This window comes from Triturus cristatus, chromosome 8 (assembly GCF_964204655.1).
Source record: "Triturus cristatus chromosome 8, aTriCri1.1, whole genome shotgun sequence".
Taxonomy (NCBI): Eukaryota; Metazoa; Chordata; class Amphibia; order Caudata; family Salamandridae; genus Triturus; species Triturus cristatus.
In genome coordinates, this window is record NC_140591.1 from 856,970,992 (window position 1) to 856,992,057 (window position 21,066).

The 21,066-nt window shown below is 45.9% G+C and overlaps 1 protein-coding gene across 1 annotated transcript in view; it reads right to left on the reverse strand.

The window, feature by feature from the left end:
- The window catches only part of LOC146805172 (cell cycle control protein 50C-like), a 270,988-nt gene that overhangs the window by 205,430 nt on the left and 44,492 nt on the right, over nucleotides 1-21,066 (reverse strand). Inside the window, exon 2 of the mRNA XM_085622363.1 lies at nucleotides 7,512-7,622. Within this exon, the coding sequence (XP_085478489.1) occupies nucleotides 7,512-7,622 (111 nt within the window). The remainder of the gene's footprint in view (nucleotides 1-7,511; nucleotides 7,623-21,066) is intronic.

Sequence of the window (21,066 nt, forward strand, 5' to 3'; positions counted from 1 at the left end):
GTTCATTTTCTGACTCACTTTCAGCCACCGAACTTAAATCAGAAACTGACAATGTTTGTAAGGTGGCACAGGTACTAGCTTGTGATGTGGCCGCCTGCGTTTGTTTTTTTGAAATTTTGATGGACTCAAATTTTCTGGCAAATGTAAAAATATGTCCGTTTTGATAATCAAGTTTATCCCGTTGAAATTTAAACGCTTTGCGTTTCTTAATCACTTCCTCTTCTTTGTGTAAAAAGCTTAATATTTCCTCACAATATTTTTTTTACGTTGTCAGATGTTTTTGTTTTACCTATCTCCTCATTCAAGTCGTCAATTTTAATTTGTAGTGCTGCACGGTCACTTTCGGCATACTTAACGAGTATTCTCACTGTCAAGATCTCACCTGTGTTTTCTACAGGAACGTCAGGTAAATGAAGAATAGTCCGCAGCTTCTCCCAACCACCTATTGTGCTAGTATTATGTCTAGCAACAAAAGGTAATCAGAGGAAGGAGGGAAACAAAACAAGGAAAGGAGGGAAGACACTCCTTCGTCACAACCCAGGAACTGCAGGAGTACGTAAAGGCAAAAAAAAAAGGCTGTAGGTAAGGGGGAAACCAGGTTTTAGTAAATAAGCATAACACACTGAATACACCTAAATCTCTAGTGAATCAATTCCTTTACCTAATTCCCTTCTTCAAATCAGGAACATAAAGGAGAGCAGTAGCATACCCACTTCAGTGTAATGCTGTAATGTAAAGCAATATATGAATTGGGAGATGGGTAAAAAAATAGGAAGTTATGTGTGATTACACCCCTATGGTTTGCCCACCTTTACTATCTGTCGTAGCTACTCATGCTTTCTGGAGTAAAACTAAATACCAGCCAGACTTCAGGGTACTGCTCTCTTTCCCTTATAGGTTCGCCATGGCCAACAATCAGAGGGGCAGCCGGTCACCAGACGAATTCTCAAATCAGGTAAGACTATGTGCAAAAATAAATGAAAAGGTAGCGCAACGCGCTGTTTACCGTAACCAAGGATTGAAGAATTAATGTCTCTCTCTTTTTTTCTTTGCAGGATATCCAGGAAGTTCAAGGAGAAGCGTCCCGAGGAGCCAGAAGAAAGACGCCCCGATGGTGGAACACGAACACCGAGCGACGCAGAAGTGAAGGGCCACGACGCATCGGAAGTGACATCGGAAGGTAAGCGAAAGCTAGAACACGAAGCGAATTCACTTGGGAAAGGCAGGGCTTTAACATGCCTGACGTATCCCTGTGCATGCGTCCCCCTCGGAGGCCATAACTGTAGTTCTAGAGCCTCCGTGCCGGCAATCATGACACTCACCAGTTTGCAAGAAGATTCCAAGTTACACTCGGCCCATTCTGCAAGCATATTATGGTCAGGTTTTCATAACTGGGCGCCAATATAATTCGCAACCCTCTGGGAATGTGCCCAATATCCAGATACCTTGATAGTGACCGGTGTTCCCACCACTTAGATTGTTCAGCTCTCATCAACTTTTCCAATCTTTTGAACAGTTCCCTTTTATTGGGATTCCCAGTTTGAATAGCAGAGATATGCACGTTAGTCACTGACTCCCTACCGGCGAGTCATTAAACATTTCACTCGCTGCCTCTTCTCGGCTCCTCAAAGCATCGGCGGTCATAGTGCAATATTGCCGACAAATATAGAATGATAATCAAACAATTGGGTAGATACAGCTGTTCGTATTATGCACACTCCTTCACCAGACTTGTCAGCAGTTTCCTACCCCTGAGAGATCCCTGGTGTCGCTCGAGTCCTTCAACACGTGCTTCGTCGTCTTCGTTGTGAGTGGGAAAGTTATACGCTGTACGGGGGCTGCCGCGGCTGATCCTTACAGGAACACAAGTGTTTTCGGTTCACGAAAAACTGCTTCCTGCCGCTCGGCCCAGAGTCAAAGGAGGGGTCCGCAGATTACCGCGGAAGCAAACTCAGTAACGTAAATGCAGCATACTTCGCCAAACAAATCCAACTGGACAGGAACAAATGAATACGGACCCAGATATCAGTGCAAGGATTTTTATTATTGAACACCCAGGACTACCGACATGACGCGTTTCGGCCTCCAGGAGGCATTGATCACATGACGCGCACATATATATGTTCACTGTCCCTTATTGTTGAGAATTGAAATTGAGGGCCATATTTATCAAGGAGTTGCATCGCTTTTGCACCATACAGCATGGTGCAAAAGTGACACAACCCTTAAAATGTGATTTTATCAAACCACACAAGGCCCCCATAAATGGCCGTGGGTGGCTTGATAAATCCAGAGTAACGCAACGCAGTACAGATCACTGTGCTGCGTTACTCTGCCCCAGGGAGGTGTTCCATGGGTGGTGCGTGGTTGTTCCCTTGCAACACCGATTAATTTTTATGCATTCCCAGATTTACTATTACTGGTATACCTGGAAATGTGCCAAAATGATACGCCTTCCCATGGGAGGCATAACAAGGAAAAATATATTTATTTCTCCTCGATTATTCCTTTTCTTATGTGTACTGCATTCTGCAGCATACATAGAAAGAGGAAAATGCCTGAGGGGATCCCTTCCTGCACAAAAACAATCCAGTTTACAATGCAAGCATCCTTGCACCATGCTGCACAAGTGCCTGCTGTGACGCTAGGCAGCACATTGTGCACCAGCGCTGGGAAAAGGCATTCCTGTCCTTTCCCTGTCATGTGGCGCAGCAAGATGGCTTACTGCACTGTGTGACTTCTTCATTAATATGTCCCTGAATACTCACTTACATTTCTTTACAATTATTTTATTTGTAAACACCATGGCTATCACATTTTGTAGTATTCTTTACCAATTAATTTACATAGCAATATTTGGCAATTTCATGTAATTGTCTCTGCAGACCTATTGGCTTGAGACCTATTAAAACTGTATTATCAGCATAAAATAAATTGGATATTATTTCTTGACCCAATTTATGGGGACATAAACAAGAGGTTTTCACTATTGTGTTGGCATTGTCTATATATAATGAAAATAAACGAGGTGCCAGGGTACATCCCAGTCTCAAAACAGTGGGGGTTTTACTTCTGTTTTTTAAGTGCACAGTTTCTACCAAGTTCTATTTGCATCCAAGAGCCATGATGCAATTTAATAATGAATTTTAAGGGACCTGAAGGGATTCCCAAAGTATGTAATTTTTTCCATAATCTGGCCTACTGTTGATAATATTGAAGGGAGTGTTCAAGTCAATGAATGCTACATAAAGCGTTGACTCTTTTATCATAGTATATCTCCCGGCTAGTAAATGAGTTTACTAGAGCAAGAATGATCTTATGTGTGTGTTGTGTTTCACTTACAGGGTCCCCAGGGGTGGATTGTAGGAGAGTGAGGTTCGCCACTTCCGACGACATCCCTTAACCAAGCCTGGCAGCTGCACCGTTATTGTTTCTTTTGTCCCTTTTTTCCCTTTCCCCGGTAGTGGTGTTATTCGTGCCGTGATATACATATATACGCATGGGTGTCACCACTTAGGGGAAGGGATTACTCAGCATCTCATCGTTCCCGCTGTACCCGGCTGTAAGGTTAGTGATACCCACCTCTGCACGACAGGGCCCTGCTCTCCTCACGCGGCCTCGGCTCTCTCGTGAAACCTGGGCCCTGTGAAGCATGTCTGGGCCTTAGCCCCCGTCGTGGGCACCGTCTCCTTGTCGTCCTCTTCGCTGCTCTCGTCCCGAGCTCGGCTGCCCCGCTCCTGCTGCACCCCCCTCCACCCCTGCATCCCCCGGCCCTGGACAGCCCCCGGGCCCCTGCTGCCCACACGGAGACTCAGACCTGAACCAGCAGGAGAAGGAGCTGCAGCGCAGGCTCAGACGCCTCTACCCAGCCGTGGCTGAACAGGAGACGCCGCTGCGGGTGCACTATAAAGGTACAGAGCTGGGGGGCACATACCCATACACCTCACCCCTTCCTCACTGGGCACAGGCCTCATACACCCCACTGGGCCCCGGATAGAAACTACAGCCCAAGCAACGCTTCCTACGGCTAGAACAGACTCCGCATTGAAACACTCCTCCCGATCCTCTGTGCGTCACCCCAGGCCAAAAACGCGGTCTGTGGCACGCTGTGAAGACCAAATCATCTGCGCTGTATCGCCGTATGTTGAGCAGCTCTAAAGTCGGCAAGTCCGCACATAAGGCCACCTTGCTTCCCCCTAGGTCCCCGCATTTGCTTACGGTTGCCCAGAGGGCCCCCGTTGACCAACTTGCAACTCCCCAAAATTCATCCTGCATCCCGAGGCACCGTCCTCCCTCACCAGCAACCCCCCCACCTCAAGCCCTTTGCTTTGCCCATGCCAAACCCCACCACACTTCACAGCCACCTGCACCCACCCCCTGGAATCAACCCCAGACTGATCCTTTAGTATGCTCAACCCAGCGCCAAGCCTGTGGTATGCACCACAACTCTGCAACCCCCAACCCCAGGATGCGCAGCTCCCCACACAGATCCCCCGCAATCCTAATGCCCTCGGAGCCCCACATAATACCAACAAATTGCAAACTTCAAACCACCACCAAACCAGCCCCAGAACCAACACCACAGCCTTACCTATCCTCACAGATCATCCACCTACTCTCCCGCAAGTCTTATACTTGTGGTTTTTTTTACTTATAAGGTCCCGAAGGCGAGACCTATTGGCTATGCCAATGTTTGTTTATGGATTGGTACTGTACCACTGCCTCTCATGAGTCTGGTAATGTGTTTAGGTTGGTCACTCCATCAAAAAGAGGAGTAAGAACTTTATTCCAAAGGATCGGGTTCACGTTCAGAATATTTGCTGATAGATAGTCTGCCCCTTGGGCTCTTTAGTTTTTTATGGCCTTAATAAAGCCAGCTGCTTCCTTTACTGTCAGAGTAGGCACATCTTCCAACGTATTCAATGTTTTTCTTTTTATTTACATTTTTACACAATCCAAGCTCAGATGGTTCAAATTAGAATTTTCGCTATACCATTGCAAAATATCCCTGATCCATGCTTCTCCTTTTACTAGGTTCATAGAGCCACTAACTTCTTATTACCCAGCAAATCACCTATCAAAGTCCAAAATACTTTCGATCGTATTTCTTTCAGGGCACTTCTCAACTCTGTCTATTTTCTTTTTGATTCCAAATTATTCTTCCAATCTCTTTTCAATATACTTTCCAAATTCTTTTAATAAGTGGGGTCCCTTCCTTCTTTTTGCAATTTAAACACTTCTCTTATATTCCTATTCAATTATGCTCTTGATTTCTCCTTTAAAGTGACAGCACATATAGGTTTCATGTTTTTTGTGTATTAGGGTCTTTATTACTTTTGTAGGTAGTAAATCCTATATTTTGTATATAATTATTATAGTCCTCAAGGATTCCCACTGCTCTATTACCCATACATTGAGTCAAAAGATCCATCAGCTATTTTAAGCGCTGTTACTTTAAGGATTGTAACTTTTTATTGATTTCAGAAAGGGGGATTAAGGAACATCAGCTGTCGCCAATTATTGGAGAAAGGTTTTCCCCAGTTGCTTTTAGGTCCAAGAGGGGGGAAAAAACAGATATGCAAAGTTTCAACCTCTTAACCGACCTTTCACTCTTTTTTCCAGCTAAATACTCCCAAGAATCTGGATATCAGTACATCAGTAATTCCCCATAAATTCGATGTCTACAAACAATTTTTTCTTTTTTTCATTTTTGATTTTTTTATTATTTATCAAGAAAAATGTAGTATCAAAAATATATTAATATTTCATTCCTGTGTTTTCTCTCATGATATACAGTGGATCTTGAAACATTCATATACATACAATCTATGATGTGAACATCGAATACATTGGTCTCAGATCACAATATTTGAGCAATTAAGACTCCCCCTAGAAAAATAACATCAATATCTGCATTCTCATCTCACATACTATTCTTACATACCAACAAACATACCACACAGAAAAAAAAGTTATAATAAAAAAAGAAATTTTAAAGTACACAACTGGATGCATCAGCTGCAATGTAATTTTTGAATGGTTTGCCAAAAATTTTGCTGTGATAGGTATAACAACAGTTTGTGTTTCTTCCTGTCTTTTGTTTAAGTTGATCCGTATAGAAATAGTTGTCCAGTTGTGAAGTAGCTGGTCTACGTACGTTTCGGTGAAAGTGTTATTAAGATCACCTTCCTCAGGACCAATGAAGAAACAAAATTTTCTGTACAAAAGAGGGGAGCTTTTTTATAATAGGTAGAACAACCGGAGTTTTCAAGTTGTCATCGCCCTACAATTTCCGGGGGGCAGATGTATTATACGGGTCGGTCAGATACTTATGAAGTCCTTGATGTTTAAGAATAATCGTGTCACGAATTTCTTGTATAGGTAATCGTCTTATATAGCCGAGATATTTCAAAGATGTGTTTTTACTATCTCCTTTGTAAAATTATAACTTCAGAAAGATACGGAAGGAAAGATAATATTGTCTTTTTCTCAAGGTCTTTTGTTCGGATTGTGTAGTGGTGTCGCTCTCCAGGACATCGAGTCGGACGACACCTGTGGAAGGCAGCGACTACCCAAAAGATGTCGAATTACAAAAGAATCTCAGACTTTTAAAAGAATCCTGGAGAGCGACATGTACTGATATCCAGATTCTTGGGAGTATTTACCACAAAAAAGAATGAAAGGTCGGTTAAGAGGTTGAAACTTTGCACATCAGCTGTCGCCTACATCCATTGGCCGGCGAGGAATAAGCAGCGCTGTTACTTTTAGAGTCGAGGTCAACCCAATCATTCTCTTTCCATAGAGGATATTTTTGGGCCATTATACCATTTTTCTCTTAAACTTGAAATGTTATTCAATGTGATCAATATTGGTCTATGATTATGACCTCCAACTTTATGGGCGATGTGGTTCCACTCCCCAATTAAGATCCACACAGGAGTTCTTCAAGAGTACTTCCCGCGCTGCCGTAGTTCTCAGCTGGCTTCAAGCCCCCGCTCAGAGCTGCCGATTGTCCCCCCTCCTGGCGGTATCGTGGGTTATGGGCGATGCGGTTCCCCCCCTGATTAAGTTCCACACCCCACTGCCGTAGCTCTCAGCTGGCTTCAAGTCCCCGCTCAGACCTGCTGATTGTCCCCCCTCCTGGCGGTATCGTGGGTTATGGGCGATGGGGTTCCAGCCCCCGATGAGGCTCCACACAAGAGTGCTTCAAGAGCATGTACATCTATAAACCTATATTTAGATATATACAGAAACATATGCAGTCAGATTTAAATATTTTAATCAAACAACACTGCTTTGCCATTAAAGGTGGGTGGACAAATTATTGTGTGCTGCAAAATGCAGTTGCTGTTTGTTTTTTCCTGTGTGACCTCCTGGTACATTCAGCAGCTGTGGTGGTGAAGCACAAGGGGGAGATGTGGGGGAGGGGGCGGTATACACAGACTGTAGCAAGGGCGCTCCTCTGAAGACACCACTGGTGATTATATTCAAAGGTTTTGAAACGTTCTTACCTGGATTTCTTCTTGGAGTGTGAAATTGACCACACATTTGCATTCTATTCCGTAATTAGATGAGTTTTCCCGTAACTTTGAACAGTGTGAACAGACATCCGAGTAGTTAATCTGCAGATAAAATTAAAAACAGAAAACAGCTATTCAGCTATAGGGTAATGAACATAACTGTTCGCATCTCTGAGGTGATGTCATTCAAATTACTTGGTGTCTGGGGCTTCGATAGGTGCTGAATCATCACCTAAAATCTTGCATCACGGGCAGTGACGGAACAGTAATACTTAAGGCGTTTTCTGTGCTTACATCTTCCCACCTCTACAATCACTAGTAACAAACAAGAAAACAGAGCAAGAACAAAACAAAGATGTTTAGTAGTGCTTTTAATAGTAAGATCTGTGATATTAATGCTAAATTTCGTAATGACTACCTCTATACTTACACAGTCCTGTGATTTCATCTGTCAATTTTCAAATTTTGCACTGCTATCTTAGGGCTCATTATAATGGCAGAAGGACCGCCATTGCCGAGCCGGCGGTGGCGGTCCTTCCGCCATCATGAAGAAAATTCTCACCGCCAAATTAGGATGGCGGTGGGAATCACAATGGTTCCGTGGCAGACAGAAAGTCCGTCCGCCATGGTTACGCAAGACGGTCCCTTTCCGTCCTCCTTGCGGAACCCGGAACGAGGGCAACATTGCCGCAGTGCCATGCAGGCACTGCCGTAGGGATTACGGTATCCCTTTCCGCCTGTCTTTTTGCGGCGGATATCCCGCCACAGAAAGACAGGCGGAGACTGACTTTAGGGGCCCTTTGAGGGCCTCCTCTGTGTGCGGGGGGGGTGCACTGTGGGGGTACCCATGGTACCCCCCTACAGTTCCATGCACCACGTGGCAGGCACCGCATGGTGCCTGCCACGTGGTGCAGGGAAATGCGGTGCATGCACCTTTATCATTGCGGATGGTGCTGCAGCCAGCAGCACGGCCCGCAATGATAAAGGCCCAGGATGCGCCAGCCATAGTGGCGGGCACATCCTAATTCACCCAGCGGGAGCGCCGCCTTACCGGCGGACGGACCCTGTACCGCAACGATGGCAAGCGTACTGATGTCTGCCCGCCATCGTAGTAAGCCCATTTGATATCACCTCTCAGTTCATTTGTCCTCATCAAAGTCCTTACAATTTGAGTTTGCTTCTGCATGAGAGACAGCCAAATGTTACCTTTGAATCAACTTGCAGACATAGGGACTAAGCCACAAACAGAAGATTTCTTCTTAACTACATGCTGTGGATTACGTCTAGCTAATCTTCGTTACGCTCAGGTCAGATCTTTCCCATCACAGTCCTTATCATTTGAGAGGGTGTCCACCCAAGAGACAGGCATTTCTTATTCAAGAAGCACAATTCCCACAATCCACAGCCAACCTATAGCCACTTTGACATATTACTACACTTTTATACACCTCTCTTACCTAAACATTTCCATAATGCTGACATTACGGCCTGCTTTCTTTACAACAAGATATCAAGAGAAAATATCAAGAGCAGTGGGAAATATGACTATGCCGAGGGAGACCTGGCCTGAGTGTAATGAAGATTAAAGGTAAGTAATCCAAAGATTAGACATCTAAATGACAATGTTTTACAAAAGTATTAGGAACATCCCTAATGGCTTCCATGCAAACTTCTGTTTTCAAGGTGACACAGGAACAATGAAAAGGCTTCAGTAATATTTACAAAGCCACAAAAGGAGTGATTTTCACTGCCTTGCATGGCATTGTAAAGAAATGTAACGCAACGCAGCTGCTAGTGCTGTGTTACATTACATTTCCACTTGAGAAGTGTTCCATGAGGGAAGCATGAGCATTCCCATGCATCCACCCATGTATTTTGGGACATTCCTACATTTACTAAAGCTATTAGACCTGTAAATGTCTAAAAATGCTACACCTTCCCTAGTGAGGTGTAACAGGGAGAAATATCTTTACTTTTTCTCGTTATTTCCTCTTTCCACATGAGCTGCATTCTGCAGCACACGCAGAAAGAGGAAAATGCCTCTAAGTGTTGTTTTTGTGCCGGAAGGTGTCCGTTCCAGCACAAAAATAACTTGCCCATAATGCAGGCACCCTTGCATTATGGTGCAAGGGTGCCTGTGTTGGTGTTAGGCAGCACACAGTGCACCAGTGCTAAGAAAGCGCAGAAATGCTCCCTACCTTTGATTTTTGCTCTCCCGCTTTCACACAATGCAGCAACTTTGCTTGCTACCCTGCACTGCGCGAAAGATTAGTAAATGTGCCCCACAGTGTATCTACACATTTCACAACATAAACCTACTCATGAAGCTAAAGGGATTGCATCTGTGATTGAATAGATGGTGAAGCACGGCATTCCAAAAGAGGTTTTTAGAGTACATGTAACTCACCTACAATGGACTTGTGCAAACCGAAATGGAGGATTTGAGAACGATAAATGAGATACAAGTTTTATATTGGCATATGGCATACCAAATACAGCAGTGAGTTTGCTTCAAATTCCAGTACATGCAGAATGGTTCCAATTGATTGATTAATGCTCATAATGTTTTCCCCTATTCATCTTCGAGAAGATAGCCAATATTTCGTTGCATGTAAATTTCAAAATAGGTTTTTGGTTTGGAGTAAAATCCCAAAAGGGTATATAGAAAGTCCTTCACTATTCTCACAAATACTCCAAAAATATCTAGAAACTTTAAAATGTCCTTGGGTTATTTGGAACATCAAGTTCATAAGCGAATGAGGAGGATGTCTAATGAGCACATGTCTGCAATTTTGAGAATGATCCCAGCTCAGAAAGAAGTGAGGATGTTTCTGGGAATGGTTGGATAATGTCGCCGGTGGCTTCTAAATGTTTCATTGATTACAAAGCCCCTACAGAGACTGATGTACAATGATATCTCTGATGCAGTGCCTTGGTATGGAGAATGTATGCAAGACACACTTTCTGTTCAGTACCCGCTTTAGGAATGCCTGACTATGAGAAAGATTTTTCATTATTCTGTCATGGAAAATAAGGGTGCTTACTTTCTGGTCTTACATAACAACATGCCAATGCAGAGAGACCAATTGCATATTTTTCTGCCACATTGGATCCAGTTGCTGCAGCTCTGCCTGGATGTATGAAAAATATAGCAGCAATTGCCATATCTATTACACAAAGCGAAACAATAGTTATGAGTTTCACGCTTATCGTGTTAGTACCTCAGTCAGTGGAGACACCTTTAACTCAGTTCAGCAAGCAGCATCTAATCAATAGCTGCTTGACTAAGTAGGAGCAAACTATTCCGGCTGTTGAAAATATTTCCACTAAAAGGTGTGAGATTCTGAATCCATCACTGCCAAATGATGAATAGATTAATTTGACCATGGCTGCACTCATGTAACAGAATTGTGCACAAAACCAGACCACATATTCAAGATGTGACACTTGTGTCGTCTGATTTTATTTTATTTGTGGATAGCTCATGTTTGAGAGTTGCCTAATTGATTGTGATTACCAGAGCTTGTTGCACAGCTAATTAATTGAGTGTTGCAATCTATACTGATAGTGTTGTTTTTGAGTGGTGCATGACTTTGGCCAATTGTGGTCATAAAGAGGTTTCATGATGTCTGCTGCGTCTCCAATTCTCAATAGGCCATACATTCTTGATTTGTTATGTGAAACAATGCCTACTTTAGATTGGGTGTGGGAACCTATGGACATCACCTATGGAGGTCATTGGCATATCTAAAGCATAGGATTAAGGGTATTTATTGGCAACATCCACATGAATCCTTTCTATGGCAATCCAGTTTAGGCCCCCTTACAGCTTTCTTCCTGAGTTCAAAGATGAATACATCATGGAAGGTTTCCTAGATGAGATTGAATCTCCACAAGCTAAGTCTGGCTATTAGAAATTTCGGATAGGGATCCTGCCACTTTTAACTTAACTCTTAACTTAACTCTAACTTAACTCTTAATTTAACTCTTTCACGGCCAAATGGCAGTGTGATCCCAAGTAGTCTGAAGGGTTTTGTCCTTTCTAAACCAAGGTTATTGAAACAATGGAGCATGTTTTAATTTCTTGCCCAGTTTATCTGGGATGCAGAAGCTAATGGTTTCTCCTATTCTGGGAATAAGGGATTATAGAGTGACAATCAGGATCCTGAGAAGTGATATTAGGCAACATATTGTTTTTGCGGTTTCACGCTTTCTGTTGTACATATGGAGGGTTAAAAAAAATATATAAGCTTTGTAGCTCACCTTTAAAGTATGCTAGAAACTGATCCTCAATGTTTTTTTGAGTCTTTAATGCTTATATCATAGGTCATACATCATGCACTTGTTGAGAGGTTATAGCCCCGTATGGGGACAAACTACTATGCATCTTTATAACTGCATTACAGCCATTGGCCTGTCTATTTTTGGCCGACCTTGATTGCCTTTGGTGACTTTGTCATCAGGTTTTCACTGATGTATTAAGATATTATTAATTTAATTTGTCATTAGGTTTTTACTGTGTATTACGGTATCATCAATGTATATAGATTATTACTTCTGGATTGTACATTGAATTGTAATTGACTGGAATTACCAGTATATAATTGTTTTTTATTGTAATATTAACACATTGTATTTATTTTATATTGTAATGTTTTCACGTGCTTTTATGGCTGTATAGCTGAATAAAGATTTATGAAGATGTGTTACATGGTTACCAATGAAAATGTTAAAAGTAATAGCAGCTCTCAAAGAGCTGAACACAAAACTGGGAATTACACAATTACATTGGAATAGAACTTTTCTGATCATGGTTCCAAGTATTGTGCACTCATCTCCCAATATTAGTTCAAACAACAGAAGAACAGAGATATGCAGAATGAAATGTCAGATGAAGCAAATTAAAAGTGAGAAAAGCAGGATACAACCAAGATGAAAATGAACTATGGAGATGTACTCATGGGAAGTTTGTCTTGCTGAACTCAGTTTAACTGCGAATAGCAGGATGAATGCATAGACCTACACATTTAGGACTTCATGGGATGGTGAAACCTTTCACTAAGTATTGGTTTAATCCTTATTATCGGAAAAGAGCAGAAAACCTGTGCCAAAAATGCATAATTTGTCAACAAAACATTTTAGATATCATCAGTGATGTCATAAACTATGTAATAGAACATATCATGAGTAATGTAATATGTGAGGTCATAAGCAGTGCATGGAGGGGGTTCAAGTTACAGTTAGCTGTGCTCTCTTTACTATAACTGGTGAATTTCTGTTTTTTTATTTAGTTCAAAATATTAATGTTGTCATTATCATATTCACCTAACTATGCTATTACTTTAACCTTTGTTTTTTCAGTGAATTTCTAAGGTTTTTTTTAAACAAAAACAGACCGCAGTTGCTCTATCTACTAGCATCAATGCATTTATAATAATAAAGGTGCTCAAGTGTGGGGCAAGGAAGTGAGAGGGTAAAGGTAGGGGACACAGGAGAGGTGTAGTGACATATGTACATCAGATTCACGTAATAAAACCTTTCCCACCTATTGCAGGTCAATTGTTCCAGTAATACATAGCACTAAGGGACATTGATAATAAATGTCAATAGTCAGGGCTTGTATGAAAATGTTGGTGGTCAACGTTTCGACCCCTCGAATGTACAAGGTGAATGGATCCTTAGGATGGGGTCTTCATCAGGTAGGATATGGTGAAATGAGCACCAGAAACTAAGGGGATATCTTGTGTTAGAGGTAAATGTTAACCTGACATGTTGTGAATGCTGGTAAAAGTGAGGTGGTGATTACCTAATAAGAACAACAGCACGTAGGTTTGGGCTGTGTGGTTTAGAGAGTGGGCAAACCCGAGCTCCTATAAACAGAGAGGACACAAGCAAAGTGAACCAAAATAAGCGTAGTTTCGGCAGTAGAAGTATGTGAATGAAGGCAACACATACAAGTTAATTCAAAAAAGTTCGGCCAACAGTGCACGTACAAGAATCCAAAATACGACTGGTGGGTTAAAGAACCCTCTCAGTATGGAGTTAAATCTGGCAGGAAACAAAAGGAAAACAATACTACAATCTGGGTAGTCTACCATAGAGATCAACAGAAGTCATACCACTACATCATGTATAATGGGATTAGTCCTGATTTGTTAAAGAAGGCATAGAACTGGAACTGTATCATAACAATTATATATATTCAACGGTGACTCTAGATGAGCGTAAATCCAGTTAAAACAAGTAGCGGAAGGTCCGCATGTGAACTGAAAGTAATCACTATGCCATCTGGGAAATACTAACACCTAACATCATGTAATGCCGTAAACGATTGGTTGCTAAACGCCTACTCAAGGGAGACTATCTTAGTAGGAAAAAGTACTCAAAAAGAAATAATGGGTGAATAAACTCTCCAAAACTGCAAAAGTCTGTGAAGTTATACATATAATCTCGTAACCATAAGGGGGAACATGGCATTATTAACCCTACCACTTAATGTCCTATTACTTACCGGTAATCTTCATTAATCCGGGTCCCGTAGTCCTCGACACCGTTATGGACAAGTGAGATGTAACTATCTCGCTGACAGAAAAAGAACGAAGGAATGCTGGACCTACCCTTCCCCCTCCCACTGGGAGTACATAAGGAGTACCGTCCCAGCATTCCTCCTGAAATACCAAGCCCCAATGAAGGCCGGCAGACAGAGAGGGAGGGAGGGACGTCATGACGGTGTCGAGGACTACGGGACCCGGAGTAATGAAGATTACCGGTAAGTAATAGGACATTACCCCCAGGTCCCTCCGTCCTCGACACCGTCATGGACAAGTGAGAAATACCAAAGCAAACCCCGGCATTCATACCAGAAAACACAACAAACCACCAGGATAGCAAACAAACCCAGAGATTTATTGGAAATAAAGCAGAAAAACAATTAGGAGCGAACAGAGCTCAACACCCCCAATGCAAAACCTCCATCATCCCCCAACAGATTGAGGAGGCGATAATGCCTGATGAAAGTATTGGAAGAGGCCCACGTGGCAGCTCTACAAATCTGAGAGGGGAACACCTTGAACCTCAGCCCAAGAAGCAGCCACCATTCTCGTAGAACGACCCTGAACCCCCAAAGGAGGAGGAGAACCAGACAGAGAGTAGGCCAAGGAAATGACTTGCTTCAGCCAACGGCCGATGGACACAGAAGAAGCCTTACTCCCAAGTGAAGCCGCACCAAAGGAGACAAAAAGGGAGTCCGATTTGCGAAAAACCGCCGTACGGACCAGATAAATGCGCAAAGCCCTGCACACATCCAACAAAGACCACTGGGGACCACCAGGAGAATCCAAAACAGAGCCCAGGGCAGGTAAAACCAACTCCTGACACCTGTGAAATTGCGAAGAAACCTTCGGAACAAAAGAAGAATCCAGTCGGAGCACCACACCCTCCTCCGTGAAGGAAAGAAAAGGAGGCCGCGCCATCAAGGCTCCCAACTCCCCAAGACGACGAGCAGAGGTGACAGCCACCAGGAAAACCACTTTGAGAGTCAGAAATTTTAAATCCACCACATCCAAAGGTTCAAAAGGAGGACCGATCAAAACACGCAGGACCAAAGGTAAATCCCACAGGGAAAAAGAAGGACGAGGAACAGGCCGAGAAACAGTAAAACTGCGTAAAAGACGAGAAACCAAGTCTTCAATATCCGAAAGGTTCCCCCACGGGGAACGAAAAGCCCGAACAGCGGCCCATTGGGCCCGCAGAGTAGACACAGCCAAACCCTTCTCGAAACCTTCCCACAAAAATTGAAGGACAACCTGCAAGGAACAGAACAAAGGGGAGACCCCCAACGTCGAACACCAACGTTCAAAATTACCCCAATGCCTATCATATGCTTTAAGGGTAGAAGGCCGCCGGGAACGCTGAAGAGCCACCGCTAAATGTTCCAGGAAACCGCGCCGTCTCCAACCCTGCCTTTCAACTTCCACACCGACAACCGCAACCGGAGAAGCGACAGGGACGGGGAAGACCGAAGCGGAGACGGAGACAGGGGAAGAAACCAGGGACCCTGCACCGCCAAAAGACGCACCGTCGGAAACCAAGACCTCTGAGGCCAAAACGGCAGGACCGCCACCACCACCCGATCCTCCTGACACAAACGGGCCAGAAACCGGGGAACCAGAGCCAGGGGGGGGGAAGGCATAGAGGAGACGCGACGGCCACGGGAGAGACAGAGCGTCCACCCCCCAGCAACCCTCCTGCAGAAACCGGGAGCAAAACCGAGGGAGCTGAGCATTGTGCCGGGAGGCAAAGAGGTCCAGAAAGGGACGCCCAAACCTCCCGCACACAAGCCGAAACGCAACCGGGGTGAGAGACAACTCCAGAGAATCCGGAAAGCACCGACTCAGGGCATCCGCCACAAAGTTGTCCACTCCCCGAAGATGAACCGCCGTCAGAGACAGCAGATGGCCCTCCGCCCAACAAAACAGGGGCACCACTATTGCATTCAAGGAAGCCGAACGAATCCCCCCTTGATGATTCAGATAAGCCACCGTCACCATATTGTCGGACCGCACCAACACGTTCCGACCGAGCAACAGAGCCCGAAAACCCATCACAGCTCGGGACACCGCTGTGAGTTCTCTCCAGTTGGACGACCAGCGGCTCTCCAGGAGGGACCAACGACCTTGAAGGGAGCGAGATTCCAAGGTCGCCCCCCAACCCAAGGCGCTGGCATCCGATGTCAAGACCAGAGAAGGAGAAGACTGCAGGGGCAGACCCAAAGACAGATGATCCCTCACAGACCAACAAAGAAGAACCGGGAGGACCACTGGAGACACAGGAATAAGAACGTCCAAGTCGCGGGACAGGGGATCCCAGAGAGACAGGAGGTACACCCAAAGGGGGCGCAGATGAAAACGTGCCCAGGCCACCGTAAAAACTGTCGCCGCCATCAGACCCATAAGACGCAACCAAAGGCGCACGGGAAAGGCACCCCCCAACCGGAAACGACGAGCAAGGGACACCAACGTCAAAATCCGAGGCTCGGGGAGGAACACACGGTTCAGATCCGAACGGAAGCGGGCCCCAATGAAAACCATGTCCTGCGACGGTGTCAGCTGACATTTGGGCAAGTTGATCAGAAACCCATGGGCCCGCAACGCCGAGCACACCACCTCCCTGGCCTCCAGCAACAGGACCCGAGATGGAGCATGGATCAACCAGTCGTCTAAATAGGGGTACACCATCACCCCTTGGAGATGAAGCCACGCGACCAAAGGCGCCACCACCTTCGTAAACACCCTTGGCGCCGACCGGAGACCGAAAGGCAATACCACGAACTGGTAATGACGCCCCTGAACACAAAACCGCAGAAACCTGCGGGATCGAGGATGGACCGAGACATGGTAATACGCATCCTGAAGATCGAGGGTACACATGAAGTGACCCGGCAGTACCAATGGAATCACCCTCTGCAAGGTCTCCATGCGGAAAGGGATCCTGGCCACCCATTTGTTCATGACCCGCAGATCCAAAATCAAGCGGAAACCCCCCGTGTTCTTTGGAACCAGAAAGACCAGGGAATAGAAACCCAACCCCGTCTCCAACGGAGGAACCTCCTGAATGGCACCCTTCCGAAGAAGGTCCAGAATCCCGACAGAAAGATGGGACCGCTTCACACGACTCGAAGGCCAAGGAGTCGGTCGGACACCCGAGTCTGGCGGAGGAGCCGTAAATTCCAGGACATAACCCTGGCGAATGATGTCCAACACCCAGACGTCGGAACACGACTGAACCCAGGCATCCAGGAAGAAGCGCAGCCGCCCTCCAACCAACAACCCGGGAACCACCGCCAAAGAGTCAGGAACGCGGCTTGGCAGGAGGAGGGGACTTAGCCTTACGGTCCCGACCACGGCCAGAAGCAAACCTACCCTGGCCTCTCACAAACTGCCTACGAGAAGCAGGGCGAAAGAAAGATTTGGGTTTAGAAGGGACAGGAGCAGTAGTAGAGACTTTAAAAGAGGAAGAATGTTTCTTTTCCTTAAACAACTTGTGTAATTTCGTCTCCAACTCCCCCCCCAAACATCATCGTACCCTGAAAGGGCAACCTCAAAGCGCATGCTTTCTGCGCAGAGTCAGTCTTCCAGTCCTTGAGGACAAGACTGCGACGTGCAGCCACACAAGCCCCCCCGGATAGAGCAGAAGCACGCACAACGTCAAAGGAGACATCAGACAGAAGCTCCACCTGACGCTCAATTTGCTCCAGCAAACCAGAACAGTCCGTAGCATTATCCATAGACTGATAGAGAGACTTCAGGTCGGACAACAGGGACTGCGACACATAAGTCCCGTAGATGCCTGCCCTCAAGGCCAGGTGGGAGCCAGAATACACCTTACGGAGCGCCACATCCGCCTTCTTGTCAACCGGATCCTTCAGTACAGCATCTTCAGCAAGGGAAGTACGCCCCACCAAACTAGCCACAAACGAGTCAATAGGAATTGAATCAGGCAGTTCAGCAGCCATATCCTGCAGAGGATAGAGTTTCGTCATGAATCGAGGAATCAAAATGCAATCAGGATCAGCCCACTCGCGCTTCAAAACATCTTTGATGAAGGGATGGACAGGTACATCGACAGTGGCAGCACTCTGAAATTGTCGCAACAAAGGGCCCCTAGAGGTACTAGGCGCGTCCCCGTCAGGGAACCCCATGTTCTCTTTAACATGCTGCACAATAATGGTCATAGCATCCTTGTCCACATATTTGCCCTTCAACTCTTCATCCCCCAAACCAGCAGACTCATCGCCACTAGAGGCCGAAGAAACAGGAGCAGGACACCTGCGACGGGATCCAACATCACCCATCTCAGTCAAAGTCTCCCTGATCAAGCGCTTAATATGCGCATCAGCACCAGCATCACGGCGCCTGGACCTGGCAGGGGAGGGAGACCTGGAAGCACTAGAAGAAGAGGAAGACCTCTCCCGGTGATGTCTTTTCCTGGAATGCTTCCCCATCGCAAAGAATACACCAAACACAGCAAAAACGCCAGAGATAACAACCGCTATGCGGTACTCACCCCAAACGCTCGTTATAACGAGTCTCCCAAAGCCGGTAACCTCGAGGTGCCTGACTTCCGTCCACACGATCAAAAACCGGAAGTCAGGCATGACGACTTCCGGCCGGGGAAGGAGCTCCAACCAATCCATAGGAGCAGCTCGGCCGCGCCCCCCAGCAAGCCCGGCAGGCCAGGGAAGGCGGCCATCGGGCCAAGAAGAAACCAACGCGGTATTACACCGCCGCGAGGTTCACGAAAATGGAGAGGCCCGCGCCACTCCCCCCAAGCCCAGCAGGGAGGGAGAGGCCAACAGCGAAGGGCCGCCGGCACCAGGTAAGAACCAGCAGCCACAACGCAAGATCCAGAAAGAAGGCAGGAGCGCCCCCGCTCCTGCCGCGTCCTCTTACACCGTCAGGATGACAGAAAAAGAACAGGAGGAATGCTGGGACGGTACTCCTTATGTACTCCCAGTGGGAGGGGGAAGGGTAGGTCCAGCATTCCTTCGTTCTTTTTCTGTCAGCGAGATAGTTACATCTCACTTGTCCATGACGGTGTCGAGGACGGAGGGACCTGGGGGTAATGCTACTACGTGACTTACAGAAGTGAAGCATTTAAACAACATCGTCATACTTAATTTACGTATGTCTGTGTGAATTAACGCATATAGAGAGAGACACCATAAATAGTAATAAGAGTCCCAATAACTCGACAGCGCACTGTCTAGGATTGCCATTAAAACAAAACGGCATGTAGGGTGAAAGAAAAACTGTTGTAACCTGTGTTGTCAATAAACGCGGCTTACATGCGGTACGCAAAAGTTAATAGTCAATGATAGAGCTGTGGATGGACACGTACTTCGCTATGAGTATTGTCATCGCTCCAAATTCTCTGACTGAACCAGGCAGCTCAGAAGTGGTGCGTCTAATAGACACGAACGGTAAACGTTCACGTTAGGTGCAGCCGCTCGCTGCCAGAACGTTCCCTAAGCAGCTAGTCTCCTATTACAGCGGTTTGCCGTACACGTTCATGTAGGCAGAGTGGGATATAATTACAGTCAAACCGCAACAAAATGCCCAAATACCTAAAAGGCAATCTGGTTTCAATATTAGGGTTATGAGTGCCTCACGTAGCGAAGGAGGAAGGCGTCCGCTTTCAATGGAATCATTATACATGTCCACTAAGTGGGGTATTAAGATTGGGGCGTATTCTTTGTAAAACGCCGGGATAAGGCCATCCGTGCCAAGTGCCTTGTCCGTTGGAAGTCCCATAATGACTTGCGTGATTTCCTCATTTGTGAATGGAGCGTCAAGATATTTGAGGTGAGCCGGACTTAGCCATAGGAGCTCAATTGAGTCAAAGTATTGTTGTAGGGGGTCTGGGTCCTGCTCAGATCCCATAGTGTAGAGTTGAGAGTAAAAGCTAGTGATTGTGTTAGTGATATCATCTGGTGCAGTATTTCTATTGCCCGAGTTGGCAATTACCTCTGTCAAATAAGTGGAAGCATGAGGTTGCCGCAGCAGATTGGCCAAGGTTTTGCCCGGGCACTCGCCTTCACCGTATCTGCGGGCAGTCGCCTTGCGGCCAAGGCAGCTGATCTCGCGATCTGCTTCTGAGTGGTACTCAGTGATTTTAACCCTAATATTCGCCAGTGTGTCTGGATTGGGGTTAGAGCAGTAGGCTTGCTCTAAGGTTCGGAGATCAACTTCCAGGTGTCTCAGAGTGTCCCGTATGGCCCTGAGGACTCCAGCCTGTTTATCACCACCTCAAACGATTCCCGGAGGGTTGAGGGAGAGTCGACCGATCCGGCATTGAGTTCAAAGAAGTCAGTGATGGCGCTGCACAATTCGGCATTAAATACCGTGTCGCGCAAGGCGTGAGGAGGTAAGCGCCACTAGAACATGCGCTGGAGGGTTTGTGGCAATTTCAGTGTGAGTCGCACAGGAGTGTGGTCAGATAGGTTGAGGGCATGTGTTCAACCGAGGTCGTCCAGCAGGATATGTCTCTGGTAGTGTGCCATAAATCAATACACGATCAAGAGCCATGCGTAGTGGAGACACACGTGCCTTCAGTTTTGGTGGGGTGCATGTGTTGCCAGAGGTCCACTAGGGCATTTTCCTGCATCAGTGTGTGTAGGGTAGCGGTGGCAAGTGAGTGTTTTGTTCGCGCACCTGACCCGTCGAGAGTGCTAAACGTTGCTATGTTGAAGTCGCCGCCCCATATAACTGGATGTGAGCCAAGGGAGGAGAGCTGCTTCCAGATGCTCAGGAAGAAGTCTGGGTCGTCCAGAATGAGGCCGTAAATGGCAGCTAGTATGAGAGATTGGGAGTAGAGTGTTCCCGTTAATATGACTCATCTGTCGGCAGTGTCTGTGGATGTTTGGTTACTGCGCCATGGTAACCCTCATTTAATCAGAATAGTGACCCCCCTGGCATAATTAGAATATGCCACCAAGTAAGAATTGCCCCAGTGGCGGGCCTTAAGCGTGGCAGTGTTAGAGGAGGCA